Source organism: Bison bison, unplaced genomic scaffold (assembly GCF_000754665.1).
Source record: "Bison bison bison isolate TAMUID 2011002044 unplaced genomic scaffold, Bison_UMD1.0 scf7180017864040, whole genome shotgun sequence".
Lineage (NCBI taxonomy): Eukaryota > Metazoa > Chordata > Mammalia > Artiodactyla > Bovidae > Bison > Bison bison.
The window spans coordinates 1,838,908-1,857,087 of NW_011494612.1; the positions used below are offsets into that span (position 1 = coordinate 1,838,908).

Sequence of the window (18,180 nt, forward strand, 5' to 3'; positions counted from 1 at the left end):
GTAAGTAAGTAATGAAGGTAAAAGATCAAAGTTAAATGATTATTAAAAACCCACCTCTTCCCAATTTATTTTGAGGCAGCTTGCCCCAAATTTTGCTTTATAGGATGGGCTAGTTCCATGTGCTACGCTAAGAATGAAAGGTTCTATGGTTTAAAACTCTAGGAAAATACTTTGTAGTACAGACTCACAATATATCTTAAGATACTAAAGGTTCAGAGCAGTCCTGTAGTAAAGATAAATGCTTAGCTTGGTTTAATCCAGTGCCTCATAAGCTTTTTTCATGATGAAAATGTTCTTTATGTTAGTCACACAGCCTCAAGCAAAGAAAAATTATGCAAAATACTGTTCTGTGAGATGAATGTAGTTGTTCCAAATACTGTACTGGCACTTCTTCAAATCAAATACCCTTGATTTGCCTGTACAGGTATAACACGGCTAACAGAAGAATCAATCTATGGTGTATGTATTTAACATGTTCTTTGCTGAGTAATATGCCTTTTAGTTTGTGCTAACCTTGAAACTATCATAAGTCATGTAAGATACTAGGAATTTTGATTGGCTACAGCTTTGGTAGTAATAAACAGCATAAAATTGCCCCAGATGTGATCTTGACACATATTCTGGTCAACAATACATTGTCCAGAACAAGAAAAATGAGCAGAGACCTGAAATATTTCATTCAATATTGGCCACACATTTTAGGAATAATGTCAATAAAATGGAACTCTTCCCAAGGAAAACCATGCTTCTCCTGAATAGTCAATAATTTGTAAACCATGATCTATAAGTAATAACTAAATGATAAAGAGGATGACAACTATTATTATACACTTAAAATAGTAGTCACATGCGAAGGGATTCTTCTGGGTAGCCTCAAAAGGCAGAGCTTTTGTAACTGGACTAACTCAGAGGGATTACTTCAGGTCCATATAATGAAGAACCTTTAACAATTACAACTATTCTAAAATAGAATGAGATTCCTCATGAGCTATTCAATAAATAGCAGAGGACAGATTATTAGAGGTGATGTAAAGTGGATTCATGAATGGGTGCATATATTTATTTGTGCTATCATTTGTCAGCAAACATAAATCAATTGCAGGTGTTGGAAGATGCAAAACTGAATAAAAATAAATAATTTAGATTGGACGAACATAACATCAATAAGCACATCATTAGGTACCTGGAGTTCAATTTAGCTTAATGTTTGGATGGGTTCACATTACTTGTACACATAAAGTAAGTGAACTATTTATCCCCAGATGATATTTCTCTTCTCTCTTACTTTAAAGCTTCCATCAGATTCTTTTAAGTACCTCACTTGGCACAAAGTAGAACAAAATGACATCCAAGGAAGTCAACTGCGTTGCCCACGAGTAAGAGAAGGTAAAGGAACAGAAGTGTGTGATCTTTTTGTACATGCTCTTAGTAGATGTTTTTTGAAGATAACAAGACATTACTTGGGGATAAAAACCTGTATGACCCAGAGGTAGAAAAATTTCCTTTTTCAAGACCATATAGTTGTTAATATAGTGAAACCACCTTTAAAAGCATACTCTTTTTCCTTTAAGATTTATTCATTTGTTTATTTTACTTTTGGGCTGTGGTGGGTCTTTGTTCCTGTGTGTGGGCTTTCTCTACTTGCTGTGAGGGGGGACTACTCTTCATTGCAGTGCACATGCTTCTCATTGGGCTTCTGTGTGGGCTCTGGGGTGCAAGGGCTTCAGTAGCTTCAGTGTGTGGGCTCAGTAGTTGCTGCTCTCAGGCTTTAGAATGCGGGCTCAGCTGTAGTGGTGCATGGGCTCAACTGCTCAGTGGCATGTGGGATCTTCCTAGACCAGGGATCAAATCAGTGTTCCCTGCGTTGCAAGGCAGACTCAACCACTGACCACCAAAGAAGCCCTAAAAACATAATCTTATAGCTGATCATATAATTAATAATGTTCTATATTAGAAAACAGAAACAGAAGAACCTGTAATTCAATTATCCAGAAATAGTCACTGTGACTTTTCTTTCCATTTAGTCTTTTTTTTGAGAAGCATGTATATATTTCCTTACAAAATAATGTGGACATCTGTATTTTTTGAGTTTTTTCACCTGATATTGTGAGCCTTTCTTTCCTCCATGTTATAAACATTACTCTAAACAAATTGTTTAGAAGTTGCATATCTTTCCATCATAAGGATATTATTAAATTTATTTAACCAATGATCTTTGTTGGAGTTTTATGATCATGAATAACACTGTTACTTCAGTGGATGACTTTAAGCTGGTTAATCCTACATTGATTAAAAAAGCATTAAAAGAGAATCTAAATAAACCAGTAGTCTCATTATGCATTTTCACTAAACATTTTAAACTTGGTAAAATAACCAAGGCTTTATTATTCCTCTTTCATACTGTCAGATTTTATAAGTGTGCCGGTATGACAGTATGAAGGATTTTTAATCTGAAGCCCTCGATATACATAATGTTTTATTTCTAGAAATAGCTGCAATAGATTATAAGTTCTATAGGAACAGAGACTGTTATCTTTTTGCATCCTTCTTAGGTGGATGAAATAATATTAGACATAATTCCTGCTGCAGTGAGCATTTGGTCTTTACAAAATATCAAGTATCTTGGCTAATTTACATCTGTATTTGTAGACTTGCAGATACATTGTCTATCATACAATTGTAATATTGATATAAGAAAAGTTGCTATAGGTATATTCATCTGCCCATTTCCACCTCTCAATTGCATTACTTTACCCACTAATGCTTTTCTTCGTTCACTCAAACTCAAATGACAAAGGTGATTAAAATAACATCTTTTTATAAAACTGTGAGTTAAATATGCTCTTATGGTTTAACTCTACCATATCTATTTGCAGCTAAGCATTCACTGCTTATATAATAAAACATTATTTTATGTAATAATTTAGATTATATATTATATTAATATATTTTATAATAATAAAATATTATTAGATAGTACTATTAGAGGTAAATTATACTTTCCTTTGGAGACCTTAGAATATTTTTCTAGGAGCAACAAATTATGGGAAATTAGTGACATGTACGCACTTCTATATTTAAAGTAAATAACCAATAAAGACCTACTTTAAAGAAATTTTAATGAAAAAAAAATAAACAATAAAAAATAAATTATGGGGAATTAGGAAGGAAGGAAGGAGATCAGAGGCCATGAGGCCATGTATGTCACAGGTACAGAGTTCATCAACAAAAGAAAGAGAAAGGGTTACATAAGGAGCTAAAGAAGGCAGAGTTTAGTACGCTCTTAAACTTCAGTGTGTGCACAAGTTACCTGGAAGTGTGTGGAAAACACGGATTCCCAGGCCCTATGCCTGAAGCATCTGATGTAGTTAGTATGCAGTGGGGCCCTGGAATCTGAATTTATTAAAATTATTATAGGCGATTCTGTTGCAGGTGATCTGAGATCCCTACTATGGGAAAAACTGGTTGAGGGGGCTTGGAGAGAGGCAGGAAAGGAATACATTTGAATAGGAAGTGAACACTGGGAACAGAATGTAAGCGTATTGGCATTTACGCAGGTGTATGTGGGAGGAGGTTGTTGATAATTGTGGCAGCCACCATGAGGCAAAATAAATTGCATTTGGAGTGACAGGTGGAGAGTTGAGATTTAGAGAGAACTGCAAAACTGAAGAAACTGGAGGAGATGACAGGAGAATAAAAATCTAGGAGTAAACTGAAAAGGAGCATGTGTAAAGAGTCCAGCTGTCTCCCTCCTTCTCTGATCTAAGCAGGCAAGTCATGTGCTGAGGTCATCACTCAGCAAAATCAGCCCTCATGAAGATCCCAGTGGTCATTCATGCAGAGGATATCATCGCTCTCCAGAGATAAGGCACATTTTGCTTCCATTAGGCCATTAACAACACCCAATCTCTCGCAAGTGACTGGTCGTAAAAGGAATGGAACATGATCTAGGGGATAGGAACCAGTGAAAAATCCCATCAACTCAAGCCATGAAGAAAACAGATGTCCCTTGTTCATTGCCCTAAATTTTGTTTAAGTGTTTTTTGTGTGAGATGGAGAACAAGTACATTTCAAAAGCATTCTAAGAATGCCCCCTCTTTCTAGATTAGATCCTGAAACACCCATCAAAATTACTGCAGTTGATCTTAGTTGCCCCAGTTGTACATTCAGGAAGAGTTCCCAAGAAAAGAAAGGTTAGCTGGTGTGTGATAAACAGCAATTTCCCAGGGCTTTGATTGCCAGATAGAGACTGACTTACCTCCTCCCAATTAAATGAAGCCAAAGAGCATATTGTTGGCAGAATTACCTGTGGCGGATTCATTTCGATATTTGGCAAAACTAACACAATACTGTAAAGTTTAAAAATAAAATAACATTAAAAAAAAAAAAAAAAGAAAAGATTCTTCCTGTTTGAAAATCCTCCAGCAAGTTAATTCAGTCACTGCTGTTAGGAGTTAGAAATCCGATGAAGGGACAAAGAACAAGCTCAGAGATGGCAGGTGAAAGCCAACATCTCTGGGCTGTCAGATATTCCAGATTTCAGTTCTCAGCTGCTGAGATATATCTTCAATTACCAAGCAGGTCTGAGGTTTTTTTTTAATAAAAAGAATCCAATTTAATACATCTCCTCACAGTGGAAGTGACCTTTGGCTTCTAACTTCAAAGAAATCTTTGCAAGCTGCTTTAAAAAGAAATAATTGAAAGAGCAGAAGATCAATAGATATCAAACAAAAAATACAGGGCAGAGTTTAATAACTCTGGTATAGCTATTGCACAAAGAAAGCTACCAAATTTGGTGTGGGGGAGAGGGTGTAAATAAAGACAATAAAACCTGAGGTCTCCTCAGTCAATGAGTTGACTGGTCCAGTTTTTCCAGTTCTATAAGTTTTAATTCCAATCATCCTAATCAATGAAGAAGGTGATTTCCTAGTACAAGGATATTTAATTTGTAAAGTAGCTGGGATACTACCACCTTCCGGCTATGTAATTTCCTGAGTGGCAACATTACAGCTTGTTATGAGAGAAATGCCTGAAAGCGCAGGTTAGATTCTTGGCTTCCACCTGTGTCTGATGAAAGAACTGATGTTTTTGTCAAAATAATGAAGCATTGGCCTCTTGCTCTTATTGCCTTCCATAAATCCATCTCAAATGGACTCATTATCACCCATCAGAGTCCAGACAGACTTGCCACAAAAAGCAAAGTTTGTTCTTGAACCTTCAATATCGTTTCTGTGTTCTTTTCACCTTTGAAACCATGCATTCCAGAAAAAATGGAGTGAGGAGAAGTGGGTACAAATGGTGCCAGGTCTGACTCTTAGAATACAAGATGTTAGAGTTGGGAGCAAATTAAAATCAAACCCGGTGGCTCGGCAGTAAAGACTCTGCCTGCCAATGCAGATGTGGGATTGATCCCTGGGTGGAGAAGATCCCCTGGAGAAGGAAATGACAACCCACTTCAGTATTCTTGCCTGGGAAATCCCATGGACAGAGGAGCCTAGTGGGCTACAGTCCATGGGGTCTCAAAAGAGTCAGACATGACTCAGGGACTAAACAACAAAGTTTAGGGTAGCTTTCAAGGGCTTGATTGGCATCAGGAGAGAGTGAAGTGTGCCTGTGGCAGCATGATAGGAGTGTCAGGGTCTATGACAATAAGAAAACCTATGTTGGTCTAAAAGTATTAGAAATAATTTTATAAATTAGAAATTTATAAAATCTTTATAAAATATTGTGAACTTCAAACATAATTTCTCACCAAATTCAGCCTTTGATGGGCCCTTGATGCTAGACTTCCCCATATTTTCGCAGACGTGGAAAACTGAACAGCTCAGAAAAGTCAAATTAATCATCTGGAGTCAGACAATTACCTGCTACTTAACTCCAGACTGAAAACAAAATACCCTTTCCCCAACCCTGGAAGTTATGTGCAAACCTGATTTAGAGGACAATAAGGCTGGAAAATAGCAGGAAATGAGTTTGGAAATGGGGACCTGGATAAGATTGTAGAAAACATTGCCTGATGAACTAGGCTTTTCCATCTTTATTTGGTAAGCAATAAGAAACTTCTGAAAGGTTTTGAAAATATCAGTCCCATGGTAAACGCTGTTTTTAGGAGAGCTGGGTAGCAATTTGTGTCATTTATGCTGAAGAAGAGAAGATTACAAAGCAGGAGATCTAACAGAAAGTAGCTACAGTTCAGATAGGAAGATGTGAGTGCCTGGACATTGAAAAGGAAGGGACAGATTCTCAAGGGGAAAACTGGTAAGATTAGGTGGTTTATTGAGTTAAGAGACAAAAGAGAAAGAAAGTCAGGAGTGACTTCATGATTCCTAAAGAGAAAATTACATGAAGATTAAAGCCACTATACTGGTGATTTTTCTCACTTGCTTGAGCTAGAAGTAATTGATGTAAGATTAAAAGTTAACTCCACATGTTGACTTTTCCCTACAGTTAATAGAGGTCATCCCTCCCTTTTAATTACTCTAGAAAGTCATCAAATTTTCTCTGAACCTCACAATATTTGTCATAGTACTGTGCTAAATTGCATTTAAAAAGAAATCTATATGTGAGAATTTAAGTTAAAGCTGACTTTTGATCCTCTGCAGAAAACTAGACCATCGGTAGCAGATTGTGAAAAATTTAAATTAAAATAATCTACAGCCCTATTTTTTTCTGATAACTGTATTCACTTTACTGTAAACTGAAAAAAAGTAAAACAGATGAAAAAGAAATAAAATTGCTGATTTGTTTGCTATTTCCTTTCTCTTGTATAACTCATCTGGTGATGGGAAGGCCTAGGAAGTAAGCTCATCAGAGATGGCCTCAAGGTTTCTGGCAGCGGGAAGAGAAACACAGGAACTGGGGGATTTAAATATTTAATAATCATTTCTTGATTAATCTATTATTGTCATACCTGGGCATCTGATTTAGTGTTTTCACATTAGAGGTTTCACTGTATTTTGTTTGGAAGACATGAGAGTTATTCAGCAAATTTCAGGGAAAATAATTTTAAACAATTAGAAAGTGTTCATAGTGGTCAAGTCCTGGCTCCTCTTCTGTCCCCATCTCTCCCCCAGCCTGATTAGGCAGGCAGAAGTGTATTTAGTCACATACATCACATTTTGTTAATGCTCACACTATTGGGGCATAAGAGTTCAATCCTATCTCCCTCAGTCCTAATATCAAGTGGAAGTTTAAAACAACCAGTCAAGCATCCAGCGAGGGTGTTGGTCCTGTTTTCCGGAACCTACTTCCAAGATCTCACCTTGTGATTTCTGCTCAGGACCCTCTGCCGAAGAGCTGCTCTTCAGAGAGGAGGAATGTACTTTGCCTTCACAGAAAAGAGTCCTTGAGAAAAACAAATGGGAAACGTGGCTGCAGGAAAACTGGGAGGACTGCACGGTGAGAGCTTAAAAAAAAAAAAAAGTATATTTCTTTCGTTGACTAAATTATGGCATTTTTTAGAAAGATCAATTGCCAGAATAAACACCAAAACACATTTAAGCACATCTCTAGAAATTTCTCTGAAAATAGTTGTGACTGGTGATCCATCTCTTTTCCCCACCCTTTATCTTCATCAAGAAATGCTACTTATTTTCTAATCATTTTATATTGATATTGCTGAACTTTGGAAAAAGTTTAAAAGAACGGAGAATGAAATTGTATTTTTGATAATAAAAAAGTCAAGTGTTGAATGATAATCCTTATCAATGAGTTTATGATGTAGTCTGGACTCTGAATGATGTGGTAAAAGCTAAAAGTTTTAATGATCTAGGGCAGCCACTGGGGTCTGAACAGAGCTATCGTGGAACAAATCAAACTTTCAGCAGTGAAGGATTTGAGATGTGGTTTCTTGGTGCTGAAAATGACTCAGCTGGCTGAGCCACTAGCATTGAAACAGTTCCCATAGTTAGCTCTCAACCATTACCCACCTGTGAGGTTGCCATCACTCAAGCTTTCAAGTCATGGTTAAGCAGAGGACTGAAGACTTAACTGTGAAAAATAAACATTGGTAGCAATAAAAGAATAATGAACTTCTTTATAACAGAGTAAGATGCCAATATTTTTGAGGCTTTTCAAAGTGATCAAATTGCATGTGAGGATCTTAGGAAATCTTCCAGAAATGAGACTTATTGGGATCTCCCAATGCCTCTTCTGTTTCACAGATGAATCTTGTATGTCATAGAATTCTAGAATTAGGGGTTGGGAAGGAGCTTCAGATTGGGTCTGGTCCAAACACTTTCCTTTCAAAAAGGAAAGGAACATTTAGAAAAAGAAACTATTTGCCCGAGGTCACACAACTTATTAAGGGAAGCTAGGAAAGTAGAATATTGTTTCCCAGTACAGTGTTTTCTTTTCTTTCTAAAATTAATTTTAATTAGTCACCTATAATGGATACATTCCACTCTTTAAAATTTATATAGTGCACCTACTTATTTATTTGAAGAATTTAAATAACACACCTAAAACTTTAACCTCCACTCCCAGGATTCTTTTAAAAGTAATTATTCCAGTGTATACAAGCATTTGTTCTTTATAGCTGTCATTTAAACCGTGGATATATTGCAAAGGCCAATGGTACCTTGCTAAAAATTTCTCATAGAAAGTTTTATTGGCCTTTAGATAATTGTACAGCAAGCGAATGGCTAAATGAAGCCTAATCTATTACAGAAAAACTTATTGGGAAAAGCAGCCTATTTGAGAAGGTGATGTTTAATGTGGGAATGATAGATATAATCTCAATATTTCTTTAGTTTTGTTTAGAATGAAGACCTTTAATATTCTTGGAAAATAGAACTTAAAGTATCAAATTTCATAATGTTTAATATCTGAATATATCAAGACCTTTTTTAGATAGAGATATCTGTATTTCTTTAAAAATGGTAAATTATTTTGCTTCAATTTAAAAAAAGGAATGTCATCTTATGCAATAATTTCTAGTCACAGAAATTTACGGCAAAATTTTGGAAACAAAAAAAGTAAACTTGACTTTTAGAAATAGAGTTTACAAGAGCAATGCTACCACTAAGAGTGGTTTTAATCTCTTTGACATCAAAGTTGACTCATGTTAAAAGTAACAATAAAATATCCACTATCTCAGAAATATGTCACACTGCAGCTGCTGCTGCTAAGTTGCTTCAGTCGTGTCCAACACTGTGCAACCCCATAGACAGCAGCCCACCAGACTCTGCCGTCCCTGGGATTCTCCAGGCAAGAACACTGGAGTGGGTTGCCATTTCCTTCTCCAATGCATGAAAGTGGAAAGTGAAAAGTGAAAGTGAAGTCGCTCAGTCGTGTCCGACTCTTCGCGACCCCATGGACTGCAGCCTACCAGGCTCCTCCATCCATGGGATTTTCCAGGCAACAGTACTGGAGTGGGGTGCCATTGCCTTCTCCAATGTCACACCTCATATATGTATATACCCCTGGTTATTTTAAAATGAAATCACATTTTCCATCTTTTGAATGATGGCATCTAACTCTGAAATTTTTATAAATGAAATTTCTGAGTATTTCCAAGGAGGCTAAAGACCTGGGTGCGATCCCTGGGTTGGGAAGATCCCCTGGAGAAAGGAATGGCTACCCACTCCAGTATTCTGGCCTGGAGATTTCATGGACTGTATAGTCCATGGGGGTCACAGAGTCAGACACAACTGAGTGACTTTCACATTCAAAGATAACTAATCATATAAACCCAAACAGTGCTTTACCCCCTCTACTTTTCATATCAGAAAAATTTCAAAATCTAAGGATCTTTCCATCTCTATCTGCCACCTCCCACCTGGTGTTTAATTCTAAGCAATCCAGTCAATATCTTCATCCTCCTTTCCTATCTTGAAAATCTCTGCAATAATTGTGAGTATTTGGATGTGTGAATATTTTAGAAGACCAAAAAACAAAACAGTAAAAACTGCTGACTTAAATATATAACAGTTAAAATTAAAAACTATTTTTAAAAGTTGACAAAGCACTTGCTTTTTCTTTTTATTTGTTTTTCCCTTCAGAATTTGAACCTTTCATTTCAGGATTTGGGGGACCCTTATCAAGTTGAAAATTTTAACAGGATTCTTAGAAGACTAATTCGAGTTGAAACCCTCTGGTTAGTGGACAATTCACTGGTGGATTTAAGTGCCTTAAGATTGCCAAGGTACCTTCTCCTTAGCATGTCCAGTTTCTAAGTTAAAGTCAAGTCTTTATTATATGGGTACATGTGATCAATGTCTTTACCTATTGTGGCTCCCTTCATGTGGTCAGGCCTTGAAAGTGAAAGTGCTTTTTGATTCATTTTGATATTTGGCAAAACTAATACAATTATGTAAAGTTTAAAAATAAAATAAAATTTAAAAAAAATAAAATAAAAATGAAAAAAAAAAAAAAAAGAAAGTGAGAGTGCTAAGCGATGTCTGAGCAAGGCAAAAAGGGAAATTTATAAATCAAACTGTCACAATTTAGCAGGAAAAATCTATTCCTTTTCAAATTAATATTGTTATTATCAGTTCTTAGGGGAATAATTAATAATCATAGGACATATTGGCAGAAAAGCTTGCTATGTTCCTTGTGTAGTGAACTGGAAATACAATCACATTATATATACATTATCATTGTAAGATAGTGATTTTTAGTCATGTTTATTGACCATTTACAGGGAAAGACTCTATAGGTAGTTAACAAGAGTCTTGACTTCAGGTTCACTTGCTTTAAAAAAGAAATTTTTTTTAAACTGAGAACATTTTATTTATTTTCAATTTAATCTCTTATTTGATTTAAGATAAAATTCTTTACATTCTAATAGAGGGGTAGGAGTTGTCAATGAGAACAGTGACAGACATAAAAGAAATTTTAATTTATGTGGACTCTTTGATGTCCCAAGGACACTAAAGATAATATTAAAGATAATCTGCCTCCTTGCTCAGGATTGCTTGAGAACTCTGTGGGGAGCTGCCCTTTGCTTCACCAAGCAGATGTATAGCTAGAGCAAGCTGTGGTAGCCATCAGAGGGGCAGACAGAACTTCCCAGAAAAGAATTAGGAAATATTAAGCAGCAACAAGAAGGAAAGGTAAATCCTCGAGCGAGTTAAGTTACATCTCTGAGCCGGGGCTGAGGCGGGGCAACGAAAAGAGCTCATCACAATTAACAGGGGAGCGAAACGGGCCAGCAGACAGAGGAAGTGGCAGAATATGCAATGATCCCTGAAGATCTTCAGTCATTTTCAAAGTCCCTTCCCAACTTTAGACAGACTTGTGTAACATTTGATTTTACTTATGTTCTTTTCAAATGACAAATTAAAAAATACCAAAATAAAAGTTTTCAGAGGAATCTTAATATCACTGCCATTTTAATTTATTCAGTTTGTTGTTCAGTCACTAAGTCATGTCCGACTCTGTGACCACACGAATTACAACATGCCAGGTTTTTCTGTCTTTCACTAACTCCCTGAGTTTGCTCAAACTCCTGTCCACTGAGACAGTGATACCATCCAACCATCTCATCCTCTGTCACGCCACTCTCCTCTTGCCCTCAATTTTTCCCAGCATCAGTTACTTGATGTTAATTTGTTCAATTTTTCCCCTTAGCCTCTCTTCTAGGGACAAAATAAGGATGTATTGGTTATATTTTGTAATACTTATTTAAATAAATGTACAAGAAAAAATATTAATAGTCACATAGCATACTTTAGAAACACTACGCTAGAAGACCATTAATTTGGGGTATGTGAATTTGACTTGATCCAAATCAGTAAACTTCCAAATTTTTCCTATCTTATATAAAAAAGAGAGAAAAAGGGAAACTCTTATCATTAAAGAAAAGACGACCCAGTTTTAGTATTCTTTAGATGTATTCTTTTGGCCTTTCTTTCTTCAGAAATACAATGTATAATGTAAATTATATAATTGCAATTCAGACTCTACAACTGTCAAATCAATGTATCAAGAGAGTAGAAAATTGATGCATGTATATTCATAGCCTCCTTCTCTGTTGCCCCAGGAGAAAAATCACACTTGGTTTGTCAGTCATGTCCCCTAACATTATCCAATTGACTGAGGATCTGTGCGATGGTGAATATGAGAGGCTGATTTGGCCTTGGAGTACAGAATGAAGCAGGGCAAAGGCTAGTAGAGTTTTGTCAAGAGAATGCACTGGTCATATCAAACACCCTCTTCCAACAACACAAAAGAAGACTCTACACGTGGACATCAACAGATGGTCAATACCGAAATCAGATTGATTATATTCTTTGAAGCCAAAGATGGAGAAGCTCTATACTGTCAGCAAAAACAAGACTGGGAGCTGACTATGGCTCAGACCATAAACTCCTTATTGCCAAATTCAGACTGAAATTGAAGAAAGTAGGGAAAACCACTAGACCATTCAGGTATGACCGAAATCAAATCCCTTATGATTATAGTGGAAGTGACAAATAGATTCAAGGGATTAGATCCGATAGACAGAGTGCCTGATGAACTATGGATGCAGGTTCATGACATTGTACAGGAGGCAGGGATCAAGACCATCCCCAAGAAAAATAAATGCAAAAAGGCAAAATGGTTGTCTGAGAAGGCCTTACAAATAGCCATGAAAAGAAGAGAAGCAAAAAAAGCAAAGGAGAAATGGAAGATATACCTATTTGAATGCAGAGTTCCAAAGAATAGCAAGGAGAGATAAGAAAGCCTTCCTCAAAGATTAATGCAAAGAAATGGAGGGAAACAATAGAATGGGAAAAACTAGAGATCTCTTCAAGAAAATTAGAGATACCAAGTGAATATTTCATGCAAAGATGGGCTCGATAAAGGACAAAAATGGTATGGACCTAACAGAAGAAGATATTAAGAAGAGGTGGCAAGAATACACAGAAGAACTAATACAAAAAAGATCTTCATGGCCCAGATAATCATGATGGTATGATCACTCACCCAGAGCCAGACATCCTGGAATGTAAAGTCAAGTGGGCCTTTGGAGGCATTACTATGTACAAAGTGAGTGGAGGGGATGAAATTCCAGTTAAGCTATTTCAAATCCTAAAAGATGATGCTGTGAAAGTGCTGCACTCAATATGCCAGCAAATCTGGAAAACTCAGCAGTGGCCACAGGACTGGAAAGGGTCAGTTTTAATTCCAATCCCAAAGAAAGGCAATGCCAAAGAATGCTCAAACTACTGCACAATTGCACTTATCTCACACGCTAGCAAAGTAATGCTCAAAATTCTCCAAGCCAGGCTTCAGCAGTACGTGAACCATGAACTTCCAGATGTGCAAGCTGGATTCAGAAAAGTCAGAGGAGCAGAGAGCAAATTGCCAACATCCACTGGGTCATCGAAAAAGCAAGAGAGTTCCAGAAAAACATCTACTGCTGCTGCTAAGTCACTTCAGTCGTGTCCGACTCTGTGCAACCCATAGACGGCAGCCCGCCAGGCTCCCCCGTTCCTGAGATTCTCCAAGCAAGAACAGTCAGATACAACTGTTTACATGGCACACACCTAGGAAAGAGTGGAAACCTGAAGTTATCAAAGATATGGTTAAGACTGCAAAATATCCCTATGGAAAATGGAAGGAAACAAGGGAAATGAAAATGATGGATGTGAAAAATTACAATGAAATGTGCGGGGCGGTTCAAAGTGAATTTAATTTGTCATGCTGCTGTGTGACTGTCATCTCTCTGTTTAGCACCATGTTTACTGTTCAGTTCAGTCGCTCAGTCGTGTCCGACTCTTTGCGACCCCATGAATCGCAGCACGCCAGGCCTTCAGCGATAATTATTTACCAAGTGTCTTTGTGGGCCATGAGGTTTATAAATAAATACCCTGTGTTTCCCTCAGAGTATTAAATCCCAGCTTATGCATAAAGGAATTTTTTCTGTAAGGCAAGGCGTCAGTGATGGATTTGGAATTATTTTCTTTAATGGCATGGTTTTATACAATTATGGTTTTAAGGCAAAATATTAAGAAGCATTATATTCTGTCAGGAAAATGTATTCAACCTCAATGCCTAACACATATTTCTGTTCCCAAGGGTAATTTTAGCTTTCTTTTGCATTAAAAAAAAAGGACTTTAAAAAAATTTTTAAATACTATTTTCTCAATATTGAATTTAAGTACAGAAAAGTAGAAAGAAAGGAAAACAATTATAATCTCACTACTTAGGGGCAATACTCTTCAGAAGCTTTGAGTGAACTTTTATATTGCTGAGATTTCAAGCAGCCCTTTACTCTTTCATCCAGGACTTATTGAGCAGTCACCAAGAACCAAACACAGTGAAAAGAAAACATAGTCTTGCCTTAGACAAGCTTTCAGTCTTATCTGCCCTGTTTATTTTCTCTTAATATTTTAATATACATATTTCGTTTTTCTTTCCCACCATATTTGTAGAAAATGTCCCTGTCACACCTTTGAGGTATCATAGTCTAGGTGAGGCATGCTAGTGCTTTGCAGTATTTGGTAGTTCACCATCCTCTTTAGGAGACAAATGACAGGATGTTTATATTTTATATACAGTTGCAGAGTTTTAAATATGAACAAAAACCATCTCACATCTTTCAAGCAATTGCCAAAGATCCCTCAGATACAGCATTTATCCTTGGCTGACAACCATATTGAGACTCTGACTGGGCTGTCCAGCTTACGGTGCACGCCACTGGAATCCCTTATGCTCAAGAGGAACCCTTGTGAATTTCACCAAAACTACCGAAAACGGTGAGATCCCAAATGCTTTAAGTCATCTTTTCTACTTCATTGAATGTTATACTTTTAACCATTGTTCCCATCTTGCTTAAATTTGCTCAGCAGGTATTTAGCTTATCTACTGCGTGGTGAACAATTCATGCTTCTAATCTCACCTAAAGTGAGATTTGAACTGATTTGAACTGATCTTGTGTGTGTGTGTTTAATTTTTAATATACTCTTCTGTCAGTTAATTTACAATGCTGTGCAAATTTTAGGCTCCTCCTGTAATGGGACTATACATAAACTTAGATATTTAATTTTAGACTTGCAAATCCTATGCATTTTCTCTCATGATATTCAGCAGATGTCTTTTATAAAATTTCTAAATGTAGGTTCTCATCAAGGCCCAAGTGACCATCTTATAAACTGTTTATTCTCTGGTTTTATTTTCATATCTTTGGGCCACAAGGGCACCATTAATTAAGTGAATACAAAAAAAGTAATTGATTCGATCTCCTCTGGTGGTTGAAAGAGCTGGAAACCTTCCAAGAATAAACCATTTTTATTTCTTTGTCAATATTAGGAACATTCTTAATGGTGATAATAATGGAATCTAAACAACCTTGAGTGTGCACCAAGTAATATGTCCATCCATTTATCTGCAGCTAATTCCCAGCACCACTATTAGTACGTGTGTGTGCTCAGCTGCTTCAGTTGTGCCTGAGTCTTTGAGACCCTGTGGACTGTAGCCTGTCAGACTCCTTTGTCCATGGGATTCTTGAGGCAAGAAAACTGAAGTGGGCATGGTCACCATGCCCTCCTCCAGGGGATCTTCCTGACCCAGGGACTGAAACCATGTCTTCTGCATTTTCTGCAATGCAGGCAGATTCTTTACCACTGAGCCACCTGGCAGCCCACACTGTTAGTGTACTTATGGAAATTAAAATGGTAGAAACAAGCAACTGAGTTCTAGACCTATATTTGCCCCCAGATGACCACAAGTCATCTCATCTCTCACTCTGAATCTGTCTCACAAAGGGTTAGATCATTTCTAGGCTCCATTCTGGTCTGTGATTATAGTCCTTCCTCCACATCCAATTTCCACAAAATATAGTTCTCTCACCACTTTCCTTTCTCATACTGGCATTTTCCCATAATAGCAACTATATTCTAGAGGCCTGTATAATATCAGACTCTTAAGTCCATGATGTGCAATGAAAATTGTCAAAATAAAAATTCTAATCTCTGTTGTTACTACGTAAATCTCATTACTGCAATTGTTTTCCCTTTGACTATAGTCTGAAAGCAAAATTTCATATTCTGTGACAATAAATTCTCAAATTGATATTATATAAGCAAAATCTGGTGGCACAGTTGCTTTAATATTGAACTAATATTTAACCAAAATAATGTTTTGAAGCTTAAAATTAATTCTATTTCCTACAGTCAGAGGAGTTTTAGTTAGACATTTCAATGTCATTCATAAAATAGCACATGTCTGTCTTAAAAATAATTTATTAGTATTGTATTTCAGTTTGGTTAATTAATATGTGGGATTTTAGAAAACACTTTGGTCCCAACTCAGTCACTTGCCTCTCTTCAAAGAATGCCTTATAACAATAGTGTTAGATTAACTGTCTGAAATCTGATATGCCCTGAAGTCTCACTATAAAGCTGTCTTCAGAATTCATGAGGTGGTATAGAATTTATGTGGAAAAGAAGGATATAATGAGGTTCTTCTATTTGTTTAGTATTAATTCGATTGGATTGAGTCCAAGGTGCATACATACTGACAATCAGTCTACAAAAAGCCAGGTTGTATTGACCAAGGTAGTGCAGGGTTGCTTTAAACAGAAAGATGTGGTCATTTTAAAGCATGAGAGAAGGATTTAAGTATTCACTCCTACTGAAGCACTAAGCTGAAGTCTCAAGCTCATCCAAATTTAGGTTTAATTATCTAGCCAAAAATCCACATGAGGATTACAGCGGCATTCATTTTGTCACTGGGTACATTTGTGTTGAGGATTTAGGCCAGACTTTCAGTGACCCTTTACATCACGATCAGAATATTTAAGTATAAGCTTTTCTTGATCACTGACACCTAGAATTGTGACTGTCTTCCCTTCCTCCTTTGTTTCAGATCCTCCAATAAGAAGACAGCACAGTTCAAAAGAGAAAGGACTTAATGATAGAGCTAATGGTGTAAGTCCCAGGAGGTAGAGGGCAGCCCACTTCTTGGGACACCCACAGGCAAATTCTTTTACCATTCTTCAGAAGTCAGGATTATCTTAGTTCACCAATAGTTTGACTTTAAAAAAAGAAAGGGGGGGACTAGGAGTTCCTGCCAAGTCTGAAAACTGGAGCCAGAAGACAGATTTTAATCTTTACTCCATCACCTACAGGCTTTATGATCTTGGATAAGTTGCTTAAAATAGGGGGTAAAAACTAACTTGACAGGATTGTTTTGAGGATGAGATAATGTGTAGAAAGCATTTAGAGCTAAGAAAATCATGCAGCCAATGGGAGTATTCCAGGAGGTTGGCACCATCATTAGTCGGCATGGCATGTCTTCTGAAAGGTTCAGCATCTTTCATCCTGGGCCAACGCCACTGTCTTCCATTTCCCCTGGCCTGAGCCACCAGAACTCCCCAATCAGGAAAGCTGTCCACTCGAAAGAAAACACTGCTTTATAAAGCTGCTAGGCATATGGCTACTGTTTAACTGGGTTGACATGAAAGACCACCTCCTGAAGCTGGAAGTGACTGTCTAAATTTGAAATGTGAGCTCCTCTGTCAAGAGAAAATAACTCAGCACAAAATTGTTTCCCACCCCCTCTTATAACTCTCATCCAGAATTCTTCCTTAACTATCACTAGACAACTCGGACTTGCTTTACTTTAAAAAACAGCTTCCAATTTTATAACGTGTACATATCTCATGATCTCATTCTTTCTCTCATGGTTAGTTAGCTAAATCCACTCATTGATTTTTTTTTTTCTTCATAGGACATTGTAAAAACTGGAATGATGTTCTCTTATGAAAACAGAGTGTATGCAGTTTCACTCCTCTGCTCAATACTTAGAATCTGCTGAACGATCTAGTAGCTTCCAGAGAGGCAATCTATGACAGGGTCATCAGCTCAATCAACACAAATTGTATTTTACCTTAATGTCATTGCAAAGATAAGGAAAACAGAATAAAGTGATAGCCACTCATCTTCCTTTTAACAATAGGCAAAGTCCACTCATTTACAGAGTAAGTGAAATACAATTCTTTTGTTCAGTGCAGTTACTTTTTTTCTTTAACTTTTGCTTTAGCGTGTTCTCCTGTTTGCCAAACTTAAAAATGCTGGATGGGATCCTGAAGCTACCAGAAGATACTCCACCACCAGAAACCAATATTTTTTCAAAAATATGTATTGTATCCTAATGAAATCTGTATAGAAACAAGCCACCACCATTGTTTTTAAAAATGAATAAACAAGAAATGTATGACTAAGTATTATGACTTGTTATATATATATATAT

At 36.8% G+C, this 18,180-nt stretch overlaps 1 protein-coding gene across 1 annotated transcript in view; it reads left to right on the forward strand.

Annotated features, from left to right (window-relative positions):
- The window catches only part of LOC104985171, a 30,695-nt gene extending 12,538 nt beyond the window's left edge, over positions 1–18,157 (forward strand). The window contains exons 3-8 of the mRNA XM_010835198.1: positions 1,293–1,386; positions 7,280–7,398; positions 10,002–10,144; positions 14,487–14,684; positions 16,795–16,856; positions 17,971–18,157. Coding sequence (XP_010833500.1) covers positions 1,293–1,386; positions 7,280–7,398; positions 10,002–10,144; positions 14,487–14,684; positions 16,795–16,840 — 600 coding nt within the window. The 3' untranslated portion in view covers positions 16,841–16,856; positions 17,971–18,157. The remainder of the gene's footprint in view (positions 1–1,292; positions 1,387–7,279; positions 7,399–10,001; positions 10,145–14,486; positions 14,685–16,794; positions 16,857–17,970) is intronic.
- The last annotated feature ends 23 nt before the right edge of the window (positions 18,158–18,180 follow it).